At 36.6% G+C, this 17,614-nt stretch overlaps 1 protein-coding gene across 1 annotated transcript in view; it reads left to right on the top strand.

The window, feature by feature from the left end:
- DPB2 (DNA polymerase epsilon subunit B2) overlaps positions 1–14,403 on the top strand; it is a 35,844-nt gene extending 21,441 nt beyond the window's left edge. Inside the window, exons 6-13 of the mRNA XM_089796686.1 lie at positions 11,051–11,155; positions 11,295–11,375; positions 11,472–11,602; positions 11,759–11,853; positions 12,355–12,454; positions 12,557–12,671; positions 12,768–12,878; positions 13,670–14,403. Coding sequence (XP_089652812.1) covers positions 11,051–11,155; positions 11,295–11,375; positions 11,472–11,602; positions 11,759–11,853; positions 12,355–12,454; positions 12,557–12,671; positions 12,768–12,878; positions 13,670–13,810 — 879 coding nt within the window. The 3' untranslated portion in view covers positions 13,811–14,403. The remainder of the gene's footprint in view (positions 1–11,050; positions 11,156–11,294; positions 11,376–11,471; positions 11,603–11,758; positions 11,854–12,354; positions 12,455–12,556; positions 12,672–12,767; positions 12,879–13,669) is intronic.
- The last annotated feature ends 3,211 nt before the right edge of the window (positions 14,404–17,614 follow it).

Here is a 17,614-nt window from a genome sequence, read left to right as displayed (position 1 = left end):
ACCCAAGAGTTCATCAATTCTCTGGTAGGATTACCTCCTCCACCAAGTATCTACTTAATACTATTGCTGCTACAACCTCTGGTTTGATCAAACTTACTAAACCATGTATCTCTGCCTCTGCCACCATTGCTACTGTCCATCAATATCTGCTTCATCTCCTGCTGTTTGATGCCACCTCTAAAATTATGTAACACATTAGTCTTCAATCCACTCTTATGATTCTATTGCTCATCTGATACCACAATACCATCTCTGGTAACCTGCTGTAACATTTGGCTATCACCAGTCTTCAAGTTAACTGGTTCATGTTTATCCACTAATCCTTCAGCAACTTCTCAATCTTAGAAATCCTATCAGCCACCTATTGTAGATCCACCACCTTTAGTCAGATCACCTATGGTGTAAGTTCTTATACTGAAATTCTGAGCTTTCATTCGTCCATACTTCAAAGGAAGTAGAGTAAACCTACTGCCATTTTTGATGATAGAAAAAACATTCATTTGGCAATCATGAATAACATCAACATCATATTGTTAAGTTTTACCCACATGGCAAGCACTCATATTAACCACATCAAGAAGTATCTCATCTCGGTCACCCAAAAATATATCCTTTTGGTTTTGTTGGTTATCAAAATCACAGGTTAGAAACCTATGAGCCTTGCTGCTCGATGCTGGGTATCTAATTGATTTTGGCCAACGTAACAGGAAAAACCTCTGCGCTTTAGTTTCCGCTGGACCAGGGCTTGTTTACCCAATTCAAATCTTGGAAGCAAAATGTATTATAGTGGATTAAAGAAAACAAGTTCCTCAATTAGCAAGTATCAAGGAAATGTGCTGGATTATTTATCTTCGAACTTCAATTACTTTATTTAAGATGTTATATGTTGCTGAAACAGAAACAGACAGATTACTGAATGAAAATAGATTGCTAAAGAAAAAGACTAGAGAAATGCCAGCATTGGGTTCAAACTTATGAGCAATTCTATGATCAGTGCTGAATTCTATTTGGGCGATAGAGTCAAAAATACATTCCTTATGTGCAACTTTACAATATTGTTGATAAGATATTTATTAGTAACTTAGTTAATTTGATGCTACTAATTGTCACACCTTAACACATTCAGATTAGTCTATTATAATTTAACCATCACACGGGCATAATAGATGCAAATAATGAGAATAATACGATATTCTACACTATTTGCATTGATCAAATCTGAATAGTAGTGAACAATTTAATATACTTATCAAATCAATAAATTACAAACAAATAAACAACTCAACTACAAAGGACGAGTTATGCATAATTCAACTCTAAGATAAATAAAAATTTCTTACTGATTTATTGTTGGACAAACCGTGATGAAGGCATTCAAAATCTTGATGCTTAATTCAACACATCTGAATCCGTACAATTGCTGGAAACAATACTCAAAAATCAAAATCCCCTTTGCTTTGTTCGAATCTCCAACTCCTCTTTCAGACAAAAAGATATCAACAATATGATGGGAAGTTCTACAGACTTGGAAATGCAATATAAAAATCTCCAAAAAAATAATATCAATCTATTCTCTCTCCCCCCTTTTGGCTTTTACATTTCACATATTTATAAACAAGTAAAGGGTGTCGGTTGTTCTTCCAAACACCGCACCCTTTCATAATGAAAACTAACCCATTGTTAAAATTTTTAATATAACTTTAAGTAAACTGAAAGTATCCGCTAGCTTAATCACTCCTCGCTTAATGTTTCTTCATCGGGTAGATACTTACATCCTTAATGTACATCGTTTGAGTGTTTTAGTTATCGGTGATGCATTCCTAGTTATACAAGATCAAAGGCAAAAGACTCCATCCCTCCAGGCTATCGCTTGTTGAAACCAAGCTTCCTGATAACCTTCTTTTATGTCATGCATCTGCATCCAAACTTTCCCATGAACTTCCGTTCAAACCTCTCCAGATTCTCCTGCGCATGAAGACTTTAGCATCCGACCATATAGAGTTACTCCACCAACATATGCTCTTGCGTGAAACAATGCCATCATCAGATGCTTTGAGTGTCCCTCCCGTGTATGTCTTCGTCAACATGATGGCCTGGTTCAGACTGCTTGCTCCCATGGTAATTCTTTATCAACGGGAAGTATTTTTGCCTTCATTATCCAATACTTGCGACTTCAGTATCCTGGCGAATTTCTTTGATTTACCTGTACATGCATTTTAGACTCCTCCCGTATGCATTTCTAAACCAAAAAGCATGCGCTCACATAGTCAACCCTTCATGGAAACTTCCTCCGTTAGCCAACATGGATTCTGGCATACCGTATGTGCAAAAATTCCTTTATACTACGTCTTAGTAAACCTCCATGTCTACCTGGCTTCTTCTTGATTCAAGTACTTCACTCCCAGCATATGGTGTGGTGGATGTATAGTTGCAATACAGTATTACCTGTTTATTCGGTTTACTTCTAAATTTTCATTTAGCTGCAACTGGGACTCAACAAGGGGTAAAGCCTCCTCATTCCATCCAAGGAGTGCATCCACTGCATTAATGTGTATTATAATTCAAGTCTCTTCATGAAAAAGATCAAACCAGCTTTCTCGAAAGACCATTTCTGGTAAGTATGCAGAAGGAAATAATGCTGCTCTTTTTATTTTTACTATTATATTGTTCAGTTTTCATAAGTGAATATTTATTTAGATTTTGCAGTCCCAGACATCAGAATTCAGAATTCAGGCTTACACGCATTCATCATCTCCATACAATATTGTCAAGGATTTCCCTTTATAACTTTCCCATCTTGAAGAACTCTCTAACTGCAGTTTATATAAGATGATTTTGAATCTGCAGACATTAATTTCCATTTGTGGAAGCTCTGCCAAGTTTTCAAATTCTGAATCTGAATCTCATTGTCTTTTAAATTGTTTGAGCAGATTAGAATGACCTTCACAAAACATGTATTTGAAAATCTCCCTGTTCCCTGTTTTCATGCATAATTTCCTCATCCTTTTGGTGCGAATGCTATTCCATGAGCGTATATCTGCCTTTTATTCTGATATAAGACAATATACTATTGGACATTTGCAATCAATAGTATATTATATTCATTCACTGTGAGAGATGCAAATACTTCATAACATCTTCAGATTCTTGGCATATAGTTGTAGCATTTCTTGTAAGTTCATTTCCTTCAGCAATGCTAGACATAGTGAAATATGAAGAATATTCTTTTTTCATGACATTTGGGAGTCTAAATATTGCAAAAATTTGGAGTTCCATCAGGTTTATTTGCTTACTATTCATTTGGGAAGTTTTCCTGTTGTTTTAGCTTGTGATTGATCCAACAGGCTTGTTTTCTTATGCGATCCTAATGGCATGGTTTAGGCATCGTGGACTTCCTACGTGTAACTTTGCATTGTGTTTTGATGTTTCCAAATAAAGTTATCTAAAGTTTGGTCCAGTCCTGTTCTAGCTTTCCGGTTCTAATGATCAAGCTAGCAAGATGCAGCTTGTGATGGAGATTCACGACATGCAATGTATGTTGGTGCATTGTTTTATGTTGTAATATGTTCCATTGATCCTCTTGTATGTTTGCATGACACGATGTATTCATTTGAGAATTATTCTTATGATTTGGGTCCTGACCTATTTGTTTGTAATACATTTCCTCTGGCTTGGGATTTAATGATTGGATAAGCCAACTTGTGGTTGGCGATTTTGTATATAAGTAGGTTAGAGGCTCTAGTATAAGAGTGCAAAGAAGAGCTTGGAAGTGGAAGGCTGCGGCACAAAGTATGGCAAAAGTGATGATTGCGGAAGGTAGTTTAGAAGCAATTGGAAGGTTAGGTTTGTAGTTTTGATGAATGATCAGCTGCAAACTTGCTAGCAATTGTATATTGACAATTGGGATGTAATAACTGCATTTGCAGCCCAACTTGATGATAATCCAGTGATATTCTTCCATATTGTCTCTCTCTTGTTATGTTTGTTTGTGCATTTCTGCTGTTGCAAGGTTAGATATCTCTCCCTTGGGGATTCTTTGATCTTGGTTGCATCATAATCATTTTGCAAAGGAGTTGATTTGCGAATTTAAACCAGATGAACTTGAATATGAAGGGCTTATCATAAATAACAGTGGGGTCAAGGTCATTTCATCCTCATTAATAACAATGGAGTCATGGTTGTTCCGTCCTCATCAATAATAGTGAAATCAAGGTTTTTCCATTCAATGATTAAGCTTTTCATGAATGGCTTATCCCAAGGAATGTGACACAATTGAGAGATTTTCAAGGGTTGTAATGGATTAAGAGCTCTTAAGATTCCCCATGTCTGTACATATCCAAATAGCTCAAACCATTCAAATAGATTGTGAGGAATACTGGTGAAGGCAATGGGGCCATTTGTAAAAAAGAAACCAATAGTTATTGAGAGAAGAAGATTAATGGATGAACAAACAAGTGTTATTTGTTTATGATTAATAAGTGTTGGCTCTCGTTTATGCTTTTGACAATCCATTTCTGAAGTATTGCCTATCCAGAAGGATCCATAATGAGCAATAAGCAATACACATTGTCACATTATAATGGCTTGATATTGGCAGCTTCTCTGTCCTGGATTTGTGAGCTTCAAGAAAAAATTGCATCCGAAACTTGTTGGTCAAGAAATAGTAGTAGAGTATGACAAGGATGAGAAGGTGGTGTGAGGATATGCAAAAGAGCACAATAAGAAGACAAAAGTTATGTATTCTTTTATGAGTTTACTCTCTAAAAAATTGTATGCACCTTGTAAACTATTTTATGAGATCCAACTGTGTGGCACATATCACTGGGAATGGCTAATCTCTCTGAGTAGTTTTATGACCTTTGACCTTTTTTTTCATGTCCACTGTTGATCGACCATGGATAAAGAGGACCCTCAGGGAACAAAGCACCATTGAGTGGTACTACTAGAAAGGAAAATGATAGCCTGTCAACCCACAGTTTTCACACCAAAGATTGCCTCTCAATTTGCAGGGCTTAAGGTTCATGGAATGATTTATATGCTTACCATTTGTCACAGTTATTATTAACGTGGAACAATTAAATACCGACCTGATTTCGTTTTACATAATGCGAGGGAAATGCTTTAGCGGAGTTTTGCTCTTCACTTGCTGCCATTCAGATTGATGTTTTTAATGCCTATAGCAACATCTAATGTAAATTCTTTTTGGAAGAAAGCGGATACAAGAAGTTTGTTCCTTAACGCAAGGTGTGTCAGTGAAGCAAGATGGTGGGCTCTTAAAAGCTCATGATTATGGCAGTCCTTGCCTATTCTCAGTGTACATAGGCACAAGCATGGATTTGATTACATTATTGCCTTGAGCAAGAGTTGAATCTCTGTTTGTTGGGTTAGGTCAATCAATATAGCCTCATTTTGTTGTCCTATATTTCAATAGCTTCACAGTTCAAGTGGATAAGTTGATCTTTCAACACATATTTTGCCTACATGGTTTTCCTTGAAAAACAATGTTAGTCAATGGGATTCCAAGCTCGTCTATAGCTTTAGGAAGGTGCAGATGCTAACAGGACTCCAAGTACAAGTTTTCTATGTGAGCAGACATACAGGCAAAATTTGTTTACATATTCTTGGAGGGATAATTGATTAACTTTTGTTAACAAGTGACATCCATATGGATGTAGGCAATCACCTATATCAAATCTCAATCATGTGGAGTTGGTTAAGTAGTTGGTGTGTATCCACCTCATTTTGAGGAATTGGTAATGCGAAGACTATCTTTTTCTTTTGGTGAGAGCCAAAGTATGTTTGGATATGTAAATGTAATGACACATATTTCTTCTTGGTTTGGTAAAGAAAACTCTTAGGTGAGCACTAAGATTGTTAATTAATAATCTTTCTTCATCAGCTAGTAGTTAGAATGGAACATTTTGGGGAGATCTATCCCTTGCTGTCTAGTAAAATAATAACAGGCAAATTGCATCCTACCACGAGATGTGTAATAACCCCAACCTGACTATAACCTCAACAACTCCAATTTCTTGACAAATTTAGGAAATTTGGCATTTTGACAAACAATTTGCAAGCCACTTCAAGGATCAAGGATATGTCCACCAACCCAGTAGTGTTTGGCAAATGCAATTCAATCATCCAACTTTGCATGTAGAAGCAAGTGGCAGATTCCCAGGGCAATTATGATACCAATATGTGGTCACAACAATGTAAATCGGTCTCCTTGATGCTCCTTAGCATAATTTGCAGAACACAATTTCAGAATCCCCAGAACTTCTCAAAGCCCTTAGCCAGATGCCCAATAGTTTTCAATATAATAATCCAGATTATTCTCCTTAGTCACAACAAATACAGTAAGAGATGTTGGCCAATTGTATACTTCAGCACAATTGCCAAGAACTTCTTAGAGTCTCAGACTCAACCCTTATACCTCAGCAAGGGCCACAAAATATCAGAACTCAGAAAAGACCACAAATGAAACAAAAGCAAATAAATTTTCAAGCTGCTTTTTCCAATAAAATGAGCTCCTATTTATAATTGTTTGTTGGCCAAAGTTTCCTAAGAACTCCACTTCATAAATTATGGAAGTTTCCCAAAATAACTCAACACTAGAAACTTTCCAACACACTTTTTAGAAAGATCTCTTAATGTCATTATTATAATAATATTTTAATGTCATTATTATAATAACATAAATATTATTATAATATTGCAACTTAATAATTAATGAATAAATAAGAGCTCATGCAATTATTGACCTTAGTTACTGCAAGTGACGACCAACTACCAATGCTACCCACTGCACTACCAAAAATAGACTTACTAAAAAAATAGGAAGACATAGCTGGGACCCCAAAAACACCCTCTCAGCTCATGAGGGTCGCTATGATGAGCTAACTCCATCAATTGCACAATCTTGCCAAAAATGGGGAAATTACAAGATGGTTACTAAATAGCTTTCTGAGGAAAGCGATATGTAGCTTCATAAGTTTTATTGGAAAGCATTTAAATGGTTTTCATCAGCAGGTGAGACACTCAAGAAATTGCTACCAAATTCGGAGCAAGTATGGAATGTTTAATGAATTTGGAACAATTGCTAGTTTGTCCATTGATGGATTATTGCCATCAACATAAATGCTACAAAGTGGATATGAAGGTAAGGAATAATTTGGAATTTTACTTTGTATGAGTATGCTTCATGTGCTCTTTGCTTAGTGTGGTCCTCTTGTGAGGTCGTCACGCTCTCACCCCATTGCAAATGGAGACCTTTTGTTGTTTGGCTTTAGCAGTAGGTTATCTTGTTTGCCTTAGTTGGGTAGAAGTTTTGCAAGTCTCCCAGTCTTAGAGACGAGTTTGAGCAACTTTGGCTGAGTTGGCTGATGTAGGAGTCAAGGCAGTTGGAGGGAGGAGAGTTTAGCCTGGATGGAAGGTGAAAAGTTGAAATCAAGAGAAGTATAATAATGAAGAAAAGGCCTTAGTGGATGTGAAGATTGAGGATAACCACCAAGTTTGGATTCAATATCAAGATGCAAAGTATTAGGAGATGAAGGCTTAACATGAAAATGTGGAAATTGGAAGGGCTTAGCCATCAATTGCAAGATGGGATTGATCAAGGCCTGATTTAGATGACATTTAGGCGAAATGGAGGATGAAATTGCAAAATATGAAGGAATAAATTTAATACTTGAATAGGTTGGGCAAGCTTGTGAGCTGTCCGAGAAAAGGGTGGAATCCACCCTTGCCTTGTATGAGGCTGTCCAAAGCAACTGCAGATTCTGCACTTGCCTTGGACAGAGTTGTCCAAGTGCAGATTTCACACTTGCAAAGGTAAAGACATTTTAAGGCATATGGTAAAGGGATTTTAAGGTAAATGCATCTAATCCAGGCCAATAGAGAAGGTTTTTTTTATCAAAATCAGAAATTCAAAATGAAAATTTCATGAGCCAATCTAAGCCATTAAGTGATAATCCAAAGGTGAAGTTTCAAGAGAAGAAGGTAGGGAAATCAAAGTCCAAGTGTGAAAGTTGGATGTCAAACCTTGAAAGAACCAGTTGACTTTTGCTTTTTGAAAAGAAGGAAGAGGTTAGGCAACTCTTTGGAGCTTGTCCAAAGGTACTGGAGTGCAGATTCCGCACTCTGCATTGACAGGGCTGTCCAAGCGACGTTCAATTTCCACACTTCCAGTTGAAGAAAACCTCAACCAAATGCTGTTCCGATCTAAGCCATTAAGTGATAATTAAAGGTGAAGTTTCAAGAGAAGGGAGGGAAATCAAAGTCCAAGTGTGAAAGTTGGAGGTCAAAACTTGAAAGAACAAGTCGATGGTTGCTTTTTGAAAAGAATGAAGAGGTTAGGCGACTCTCTGGAGCTTGTCCAAAGGTAGTGGAGTGCAGATTCCACACTCCTCATGGACAGGGCTGTCCAAAGGACCTTCAATTTGCAGACTTCCAGTTTAAGAAAACCTCAACCACATGCTGATCTCTGTAATGAATGTGGGCAATTCAAGGTGAAATCCCAGCTCTCCCCTCCAAGGCAGGTCTGATCCAAGTAAGTAAGGGATCAATTTCTCCATGTATCATGCAAACCAGACCCTTGATTGGATAAGTAGATGGTTAAATTCAGTTTTCAGTGCAAAGTCAATCACTAAGGCTGCGTCATTGCTACCGAGAAGGTTAAATCTAAATTGAAAAGGGTAAGGTAGAATGAAGTTGTTATAGTTTTAAGCAGGGCATGTTTGGAGCTTGTCCATAGGTAGTGTGGAATCTGCACTACCCTTGGACACTTGTGTCCATGACTCCCCCTCAATTCTGCCCATTGCCCTCAGGAAAATTTGCACTTTGGATTGTGTTCCTTAATAAATTTGGCTGTTTAGGATTACAACCAGGCCTTTAGTCCACAAAAGAATCAGATCCGCTGGAAAGAAAAAAAATCATGTTCAAATTGGTGAAATCAGAATCAGATCAGAAATGGAAAATTGTGCTTATGTGCTGTTAAGATGGTTTGTAAGATTTCTTTCACATAAAGCATCATGCTGGAATTATTTTGACAATATTGTAATCTTGTCCATAATCACGACTTTACAAACATCATTACAACTGAGTTAAGTCTAAAATTAGAAGAAACCTTGGGGTTGTCACATTTGATCACACAATTCATATATATTGTTTAGCATATGAGCTTCTTTGTTCAAACAAGAGCTGGAGATTTGGTGTTTCATTTGGAATACTAAGTATTCAATTTTGCATGTTGAAGTGGTCATAAAACTCGCATAAGCCCTTACTGCTTTCGCTCCACATTTGGGGTCTCAGCTTTGTTTGTATGAAAACTTTACGAGCAAATTTTCCTGAATTATTATTTGTGTGCACTATTCCTTAAATTTTCTAATTATGACGAGGTGTTTGCAAATGTTGCTGACTTAGTTTGCATAAAAGTGATGTAACACATTCTCAGGTCTGCATTAATATCAAATTGGAGAAACTATTACCTGAGACAGCTTGTCTACAAAATTTAGATTGTTGGTGATCAGTAAACTGATGACAAGAATATTTTGTTGAAGTGACGTGAATGTGATCTAAACATTCATATCCTTTGAATTTAACCAATCTAAATGATTTGATTCAGTTGTTTTGTATGGCTGTATCTCAGCCATCCAAAGAAGAGGAAGGTGTAATCAAAGATTCCTAAAGCAAAATGAAGTTCAGCTTAATTGTAGCTAGGTGGGGACTACGATTTCAATCAATTGTAACTGCACTTGTAACAGCTTGAAATTTTGGAAAGAACTTTTCAAGCCTTTTTTGGGGCAGCATGTTGACGCTTCTGCACAGAAACCATCTAATCCAGTTTCCTCAACATCAACAACATTTCATGCTACACAAGGAGGATTTAACTGTTTACAGAAGCATCAGCATATAGTAATATACCTTGGTCAGACATACAGGTAAGTCAAGATGGTTCATTGATATATAATTTATGTTTCTGTCCTGCATACACAAATGACTATCCACTTGATGAAAATCTTAATTGCTATTTGAATTCACATGTCTGATTGATCCAATAATCATGCGAGTTTCTTCATCCCTCCATTTTATCTTTCATATTAATGAAAGACTGATAGTAGATACGATTTTCTTATGCACTAGGAAATGTAAGAGGATGGTGGTGCTTTTTTTGCTCCTTTTTTCAAAATTCTGCGAAATATGTAGACATTTTGGCCTGATTATATCCTTAATTGAAACTGTTAAATATTTCCATGTAGAAAGAAACTGGTAAAGAGGAAAAAGGAAAAGAGAACACAACAGTAGAAGACAAGGATTCTGGGAATCTTCCCCACAAAATTTTCCTTAAAAATACATTAAAGTTAATATTGAAATCAAACTCCTAGGCAACTTTGCTCAAAATTAACAATGAAAGAGCAAGCACGATTATAAGTTTTTTGGAGAATTAGTTTTAGGTGGACATTGCCCATAAGAAATCAAGTCAAAATGTACTAATGTTCTTAAACTAAGTAGGTTCATCGTTCAATTTTCTTCCAAGTAACCATTATTATTGGCCTTTTAGATAAATGCCAGCAATGGTTGCCAACCATAAATAGGTCAATCAACAGAGAGAACAATATTTAATCATTGTCGATCTTATTTAAAGGAGATGAGAACAGTTGGGGAACAAAGAAGACTGCTCTAACAATTTCTGTAAATGAGGAATCAGTGTAATTATCTAGAAGGAAACAGGTCTTTCCAACTCTGTCATAAACTTTTCCAACAAGAAATAAATCATTTCGAAAGCTTTCTTGATGATTTATTGTAGCTCATGAAAGTTGCTTTATGTTAAATATTTTGAATTTGTCTTTCTTAAGCAAGCATGAATGCTTTTCCAGTTCAATCTACATTTATTTATTTCCTTTGGTTAAATTTTCCAATTCTAGAATATAAATAATACCAAAGTTGTTCTTTTAAGTTTTTCCTGCAAGATTTGTTCAAGGAAGGTGCTTATTCACTATGTAATTCAGTTGAAGGTAACCATCTAACATTTATTTTTCTGTGTGAGTTATAGATATATACATGTGGCTTTCCACCATTGGAGAATAGAAATGTATCTCTTTCAGTAACGGCAGGTCTTGACTTTTTTGGTGGGGGCGTTCTGACAACAGATGAAACTGTATCCTTTTGGTTATGCTTAAAAACAAATAGCTAAATGTTTTGTTGCTAGTGTGGGCGTTCTGTAGTCATATAACTAAATTTAAATACAGAGAAAATGAAAATTGATAAAGTATGTTTATTTCTTTGACTGCATGTAGACCAGGTTTGCTGATCTAGAAGAGAAGGCAGTCAATGATATGTTTGTTATCCTCTCTGATGTCTGGGTTGACTGTGCTGAGGTAATGCTTTCATTCTTCTGTCAGTGTTGGATCATTTATGGTCTGATTTTGATAAGACAGGGAAGTTTGATGCTCTGATTGTTCACTGTAGAAAAGACCATGGAAAAGGTTGCTACAGTTTTGGATGGATATGAAGCAGTTGAAATTGTACCCTCTTTATTTGTTTTCATGGGCAACTTTTGCTCTCATCCATGCAATCTTGCTTTCCATTCTTTTTCAGAACTGCGGTAAGTCAATGGTGCTTGACATGTCAACAACTCTAATATATGTTAGGAAAGGAAAGGTATTTGGTTAGGAATGGCGTTTGAATTGGTATTAGGAAGTCTCTTTTAAGGAATTCTGCTAAAACGTGCTTTACCTAAAAATACCATCTTCTTTAGCAGAACACAGTTTGGTAAGCTGGGGTCAATGATTGCGGCTCATACCCGACTAAAAGAAGGGAGTCGGTTTTTATTTATACCAGGTCCCGATGATGCTGGTAAATCACTACTTTACATATCTTGTATGCATAGATATTATTGTTGAACTATTTTACTTATTAAAAGAGCTTTTATTCTCTTTGTTTTATAGCTAATTTATTTAAAAAATTCTTAGTTTTTACTTTATAATTGTTTAAGATGTGTATCAGTATCTTAAATTTGTCCATTCGAAAAAATGCATAAATGTATTTGGAGCTATTTTATTTTATTTACTATATATATGGACACAAGTTTTATTATTTCTACATTGTTTTATCATTTGGTATCACTGGTTAATACATGTATGTAATTATTAATTTAATATCAAAATTTTATGGGTTTGATTAATAACTGAGAATTTGCATTTTGTATTTTTCTATAGCTTGTTTCTCCATGGGCGTTTCTGAACTGTTGCCTGATTTTTAGGTTCACTTATTGTTCTTGCAATGGTTACAGGATTTTGGGTGCAAATCTTGAATTTCATTGAAAATAAGCTGATACAAATCTTTTTGCAAATGTAGGTCCAGCAAAAGTTCTTCCTAGACCTGCGTTGCCAAACTTCTTCTGTGAAGAGGTTAAGAAGCATGTCCCGAATGCTATCTTTTCTAGCAATCCCTGCAGGTAATTGAGTTCCTCTTGTTTGGTTCCGTCAGGGAAATCTAATGATCTGCTATTTTATCCAATCTGATTTAAATGTCCCCACTGACTAAACTTTATGGTCAGAATTAAATTCTATAACCAAGAGATAGTCTTTTTCCGCCAAGACATGTTATACCGCATGCGGAGGTCCTGCATAATACCTCCTTCTTCAGAGGAAACAACTGAACCTTTCGAACATGTATGTGTCCTTTCTTTATGTTAACAATGTTAAATGCAAATTTTTTAGCGTGTAAAGGCTTACCCTTTCTTTTATGCATTTTTGTTTGGCTGACAGTTGGTTGCTACTGTAACTCATCAAAGTCATCTTTGCCCATTGGCTCTGACGGTGCAACCTATTATCTGGAATTTTGATCATTGTTTACGTTTGTACCCCACACCGCACACGGTATCTTTCTTTCTCCAAGCTATAGATACTTAAATGAAAAGCAAACCATAATATCGTGAGGGTATATAATGTTGTAGATTAATATTTTGATCACTGTTTACGTTTGTACCCCACACCGCACACGGGTATCTTTCTTTCTCCAAGCTATAGATGCTTAAATGAAAAGCAAACCATAATATCGTGAGGGTATATAATGTTGTATATTAAGGTCTGATGAAAATGAATCATGTATGGATTGCTTATTCCACATAAATTCTTTTCAGATTTCAGGTATACAATAATGGCAACAGATTAGGATGGGTGTTTGTGTTTTGTATATACACAAATATTTCCACTGTCGGCATTATTATATTATATCAGCTGCATAGGGTTCCGTTCAAAAGCATTTTATCATTTTCCTGTTCTAGAGTGAAGAAGCTATGGTTGTACTGGCGAGGATGAGATTTTTCAATTTTGCTAAGCATTCTTGTTCATTTTCTTTATTTCTCCTGCTGTGGGTTGTTCGCTGCTCTCTGTATGTAAATTGTAGAGTTACTCTATATTCTGATATCATACATAGCTAGAGCTATATCAGTGTTTATACAGTCAATATGTTTTCATAGGGTAAGCATCTGAAAGTCCAATTGTCTGGTGCTATAGTCTATTTATGGGACTGAAAAGGCACCATACTGAAGTTCTTTTTCATTTTCTGTTGAGTGAGTATCAGGTTTTTTATTTCATTCCTTGCCAATTGCATTAGAAACTGAAGGATTAGCTTAATGCAGCATGTTTATTCATTTTTTTCTAAGCAGATAGTATTAGCAGATAAAGCTGAGCAGAAAGCATTCAAATACACTGGGGTCACCTGCTTCAATCCGGGTTCTTTTGCAAATGATGGAACCTTTGTAGCTTACCGCCCAGCAACTCATGAAGTTGAACTATCTTCTCTGTGAATGCTGCTGGAGAGGGTATAATTTGGATGGAGGTTGTTCGCTGTATTTCAACCAGTGATACTTCTGATTGGGAACTGAGTTTTTTCTTCAATACAATTGGGCATTTTGCAGTTTTATGGTCTAAAAGATGCATGGCAGAGGAAGATTGTTGCCAGTTTATTTAAGACAAGCATAGCTTTTATGTGAATGCGATGGATTATGCATCCACCACAAAGGCATAGACAAACTACTTTTGTTGTAGAAGATTCTAAATTTACAGGAGATTTGTAATTACACTACCTGCTATGCATTTAGCTCAATTTTTACAAACACGGTTTATCTTGAAGTTTATACACTGACAGGCTATCTAAGAGTAGATACATCAGAAATTTGCTTGATGATATCCTTGAATTGTAAAGAGGCACTCTAATAATGGTTCGTTGGACATTACTAATGTCCCGAAGAGATACAAAGTACCCATATTTTCTTGACAAGAAGCTTGGTTTTCTGAAACGAGTTATTCGTTTTAATACATCATGTATCCACTCTTTTGTAGGAATTTTTACGTGTAGACAACTCTACTATTTAATAATCCAGCTCTGGTTTAAGTCTCATGTTCTTGTGCACAACACTCTGAACTTGAAGATTCTATCTAGAAATTAGTGTTCCTCTATCATAACAGTTAAAATGGATTATTAATCAATAATTTGACATGGCAGCAATTTTTTTTTTCTCATACATTGATTCAATTTATTCCCTTTTCATGCATTTTCTAACATTCAAGACACATTGATTCAATTTATCCCTTTTTTGTGGATTTTCTTACAAATTGATTATTAGTCCCTGCCTTATATAAGGCAGGTAACTAATGTTCCCGGTTGTCTCCTGCAATTAATTTCCATGCCACATATTTTTGGAGGCTAAGGTTTTGGTGACTTTATTTTTAAAATCATTTATGATGTTGACTTTTTAAAATTCTGATTGGCTCATCACTAATTTCCTGCGCAAAATTCTGATTTTTAGAGAACGAAAAAAGCAAAAATTTGGGTAGCTATAAGACTGCGGTAATGTCAGAAGGCCTTAAATACATGTCAGTAAATTTGACTAGTTGAGGCATCTTGTCCCAACGTGCCTTAAATATGTGTCAGTAAGTTTTGAAAGCAGACTTCAACTTGCAATGCTTGAAAGGCAAATACAGCAGGAAACCCTAGAGAGGAATTGCAGGAACTGAACAGCATTTTTGTTAGTTAGATAAGTGAATCCTTTCTGCTGAACGGCAACAGCTCCATGCGGCTTAAGGCCGAGGATAGGAGGGCGGTGGAGAATACTACAGAGGGGCTAGACCCGTTAGCGGTTCAAGGGGTCAATGCAAGCTCCGGTCCATCAAGCAAGAGTGGTGTGGAGTTATCTAACCGCAACTTGGTAGACAAAAACGACATGCAGATTGTTAAAGATGTGGCTGTAATGGAAGCAAATAAGGAGGCCTCAGTCAATATTGGTGAAGAGGAGAAAAGGCCTGTGGAAGTGGACAAGACCATCGAGGAACCAAACAATGACGGTAAAATCCTGGAATATGTTCTTCCTGATGATGTGCTTGATTCAATTGAAAATTGTCAATACAGATCTGTAATCTTGTTTTTTTTTGAAGGGCATCTCCTCTGAAATTGATTTCTATAAATGGGCCAAATTTAATTGGGAAAGTGAAGGGTGGGAAATTGAAGCTCTGAGAGGGTTTGGTAAAGGATGTATTTCATGCAAATTTAAGTTTGCTGATGCTGCTCAAGCAGTTCTGCAGTATGGTACTTGGGTTATTTGTGGGTGGATTTGCTATTTACAGGCTTGGACACTTGAGTTTCACCCTGAGGGTCCCTCTAGATCAAAATATCCTATGTGGATTGATCTACCCTTTCTAAATCTGGCCTTTAGACCCTTTATGAAGAACATAGTTGCTCAACTTGGGAAGGTTATATGGTGTAAAAATAGTTCTGATAAGTTTTCCAGCCTAAGGGTCCATCCTAGGGCCTGCGTTGAGATATATTTGAATAATCAGTTGCCAGAGAGTATTAAGTTAGTTGGGCCAGGCTTTGAATTTATCATCTTGTAGTCTACTTAAATAAATCTAATGCCTGCTTCTTCTGTAAGCAAGAGGGACATCTGATTAAAGATTGCCCAACCCATAAGAGCAAACTCAGTCATTCTCAGAACACAGTTTCCCCTAGCCCAGCCCAAGCGCCTCAGTCCTCTCAACCTATGGTGTTGCCCAATATAGCCCCCCAGTCTCAACAACTCGACGGTGACCCCTCAAACATGAATGACAATGTTACAACTTCTACCTACAAAGATGCCATTATGACAGATAGTTGGAGGATGGTCAAAAAAAGAAAAGACCGTCGTTCATTTTTGACTCAGAACAAGGGATCCTTGTCCTCTCACAATCAGTCAAGATCTCCCACTAGACCTTTTGTCAAGAACAAAGAAACATCTCTTTCAACTCCTTCAGAGAGGCGCAGGTCCCCTTCCCCTTCTAAAAGACATGATTCCTCTATTCAAACTTCAAGACCAAGACCAAGATCTCCCATTTCCAATTGCAAGGAGGATGGAAATGTGGAAAACTTAGTTGTGCATGCAAATCGCTTTGATGTCTTGCCTAATGAGGATGACTCTTCTCTCACAGCTTAATTATGAATTACAAAACTCTATCTTGGAATGTGAGAGGGTTATCGCTCCCTCACTGCAAACTTGAAGTTAAGAAAACCATTGTCAAGTGGAAACTTGATATTGTATTTTTGCAAGAGGTTAAGCTTAGTGGCCCTCGTCTTGCTGCTTCATTATTCAACATTTGGAGAGAGGGAACTTTCTTCCATACATAGAATGGTGAAGGCAGGGGGGGAGCAATTATTGGACTCGCTTCTTGGGTTAATAGGTTTGTGATCACTAAAGGGGAGGATCCCTCACATAATTGTGTGTGGGTATTTACCTTCATCAATGATCAGCCTATTGGTTTTTGTTCAATTTATGCCCCTAATAGTGCTAAAGATAGATGCGTGTTATGGGAATGGTTGTCTAATCATCTTCCATAGGCAGATTGGGTTTTTGGCAGGGACTTTAAGATGGTGGAACATTATACGGATCACAGTTGGCTTAATCATGTTAAAATCAGCAATGAAGAATTTGACAAATGGCTATTTTGTTGCAATTCTATTGGTGTTGTAGATCCTATTTGTAAAAAATCTCTAAGCCACAAAAAAAACTGGTTTACTTGGTCTAATTGTAGGTTAGGGGTTGAAAGGAAACTTAGTAGATTAGATAGATTTTAGATCTCTCCTCACCTACAAGTAATCAAGATGCTAGTGGTTGTGTTGTGAGGGTAGATTACACTACTACACTTTCAGACCACTTTCATATCATTTGTACGCTTGCTAAAGATAATTCCACAGTTTTTAATTTGTAGCTGCCTTTTAAGCTTAACACTTCACATCTGAAAATCCCCTCCTGTGTTGATGCATTGGTGGGGTTATGGAACTCTTTTCCTAAACCGAGAGATGGGGAGTCATATAGAGAATGGTGGCAATTAGCTATCTCTAAGTGTGCTGAAATTTTGCACTCATTTGGTAGAAGATTGGCATGGCAGCGTAGAAGGAAGGAAAAATCTTTACAAAGGAAACTGGAGCTAAATAGAAAACTATTGTTGTCTGATCCAAACAACATAGTTATCCAATCTGCCATAGCTTCTAGTGAATCACAACTACGAAATCTTGATAATTATAAGGGGCAAGGAGCTAAAATTAGAGCAAGATTGCATTGGTATAAAGAAGGTAACAAAGG

The sequence above is a fragment of the Cupressus sempervirens genome, chromosome 8 (assembly GCF_028749045.1).
Source record: "Cupressus sempervirens isolate cs-2001-9-10 chromosome 8, ASM2874904v1, whole genome shotgun sequence".
Taxonomy (NCBI): Eukaryota; Viridiplantae; Streptophyta; class Pinopsida; order Cupressales; family Cupressaceae; genus Cupressus; species Cupressus sempervirens.
This window is presented reverse-complemented; position numbering and strand designations above follow the sequence as displayed.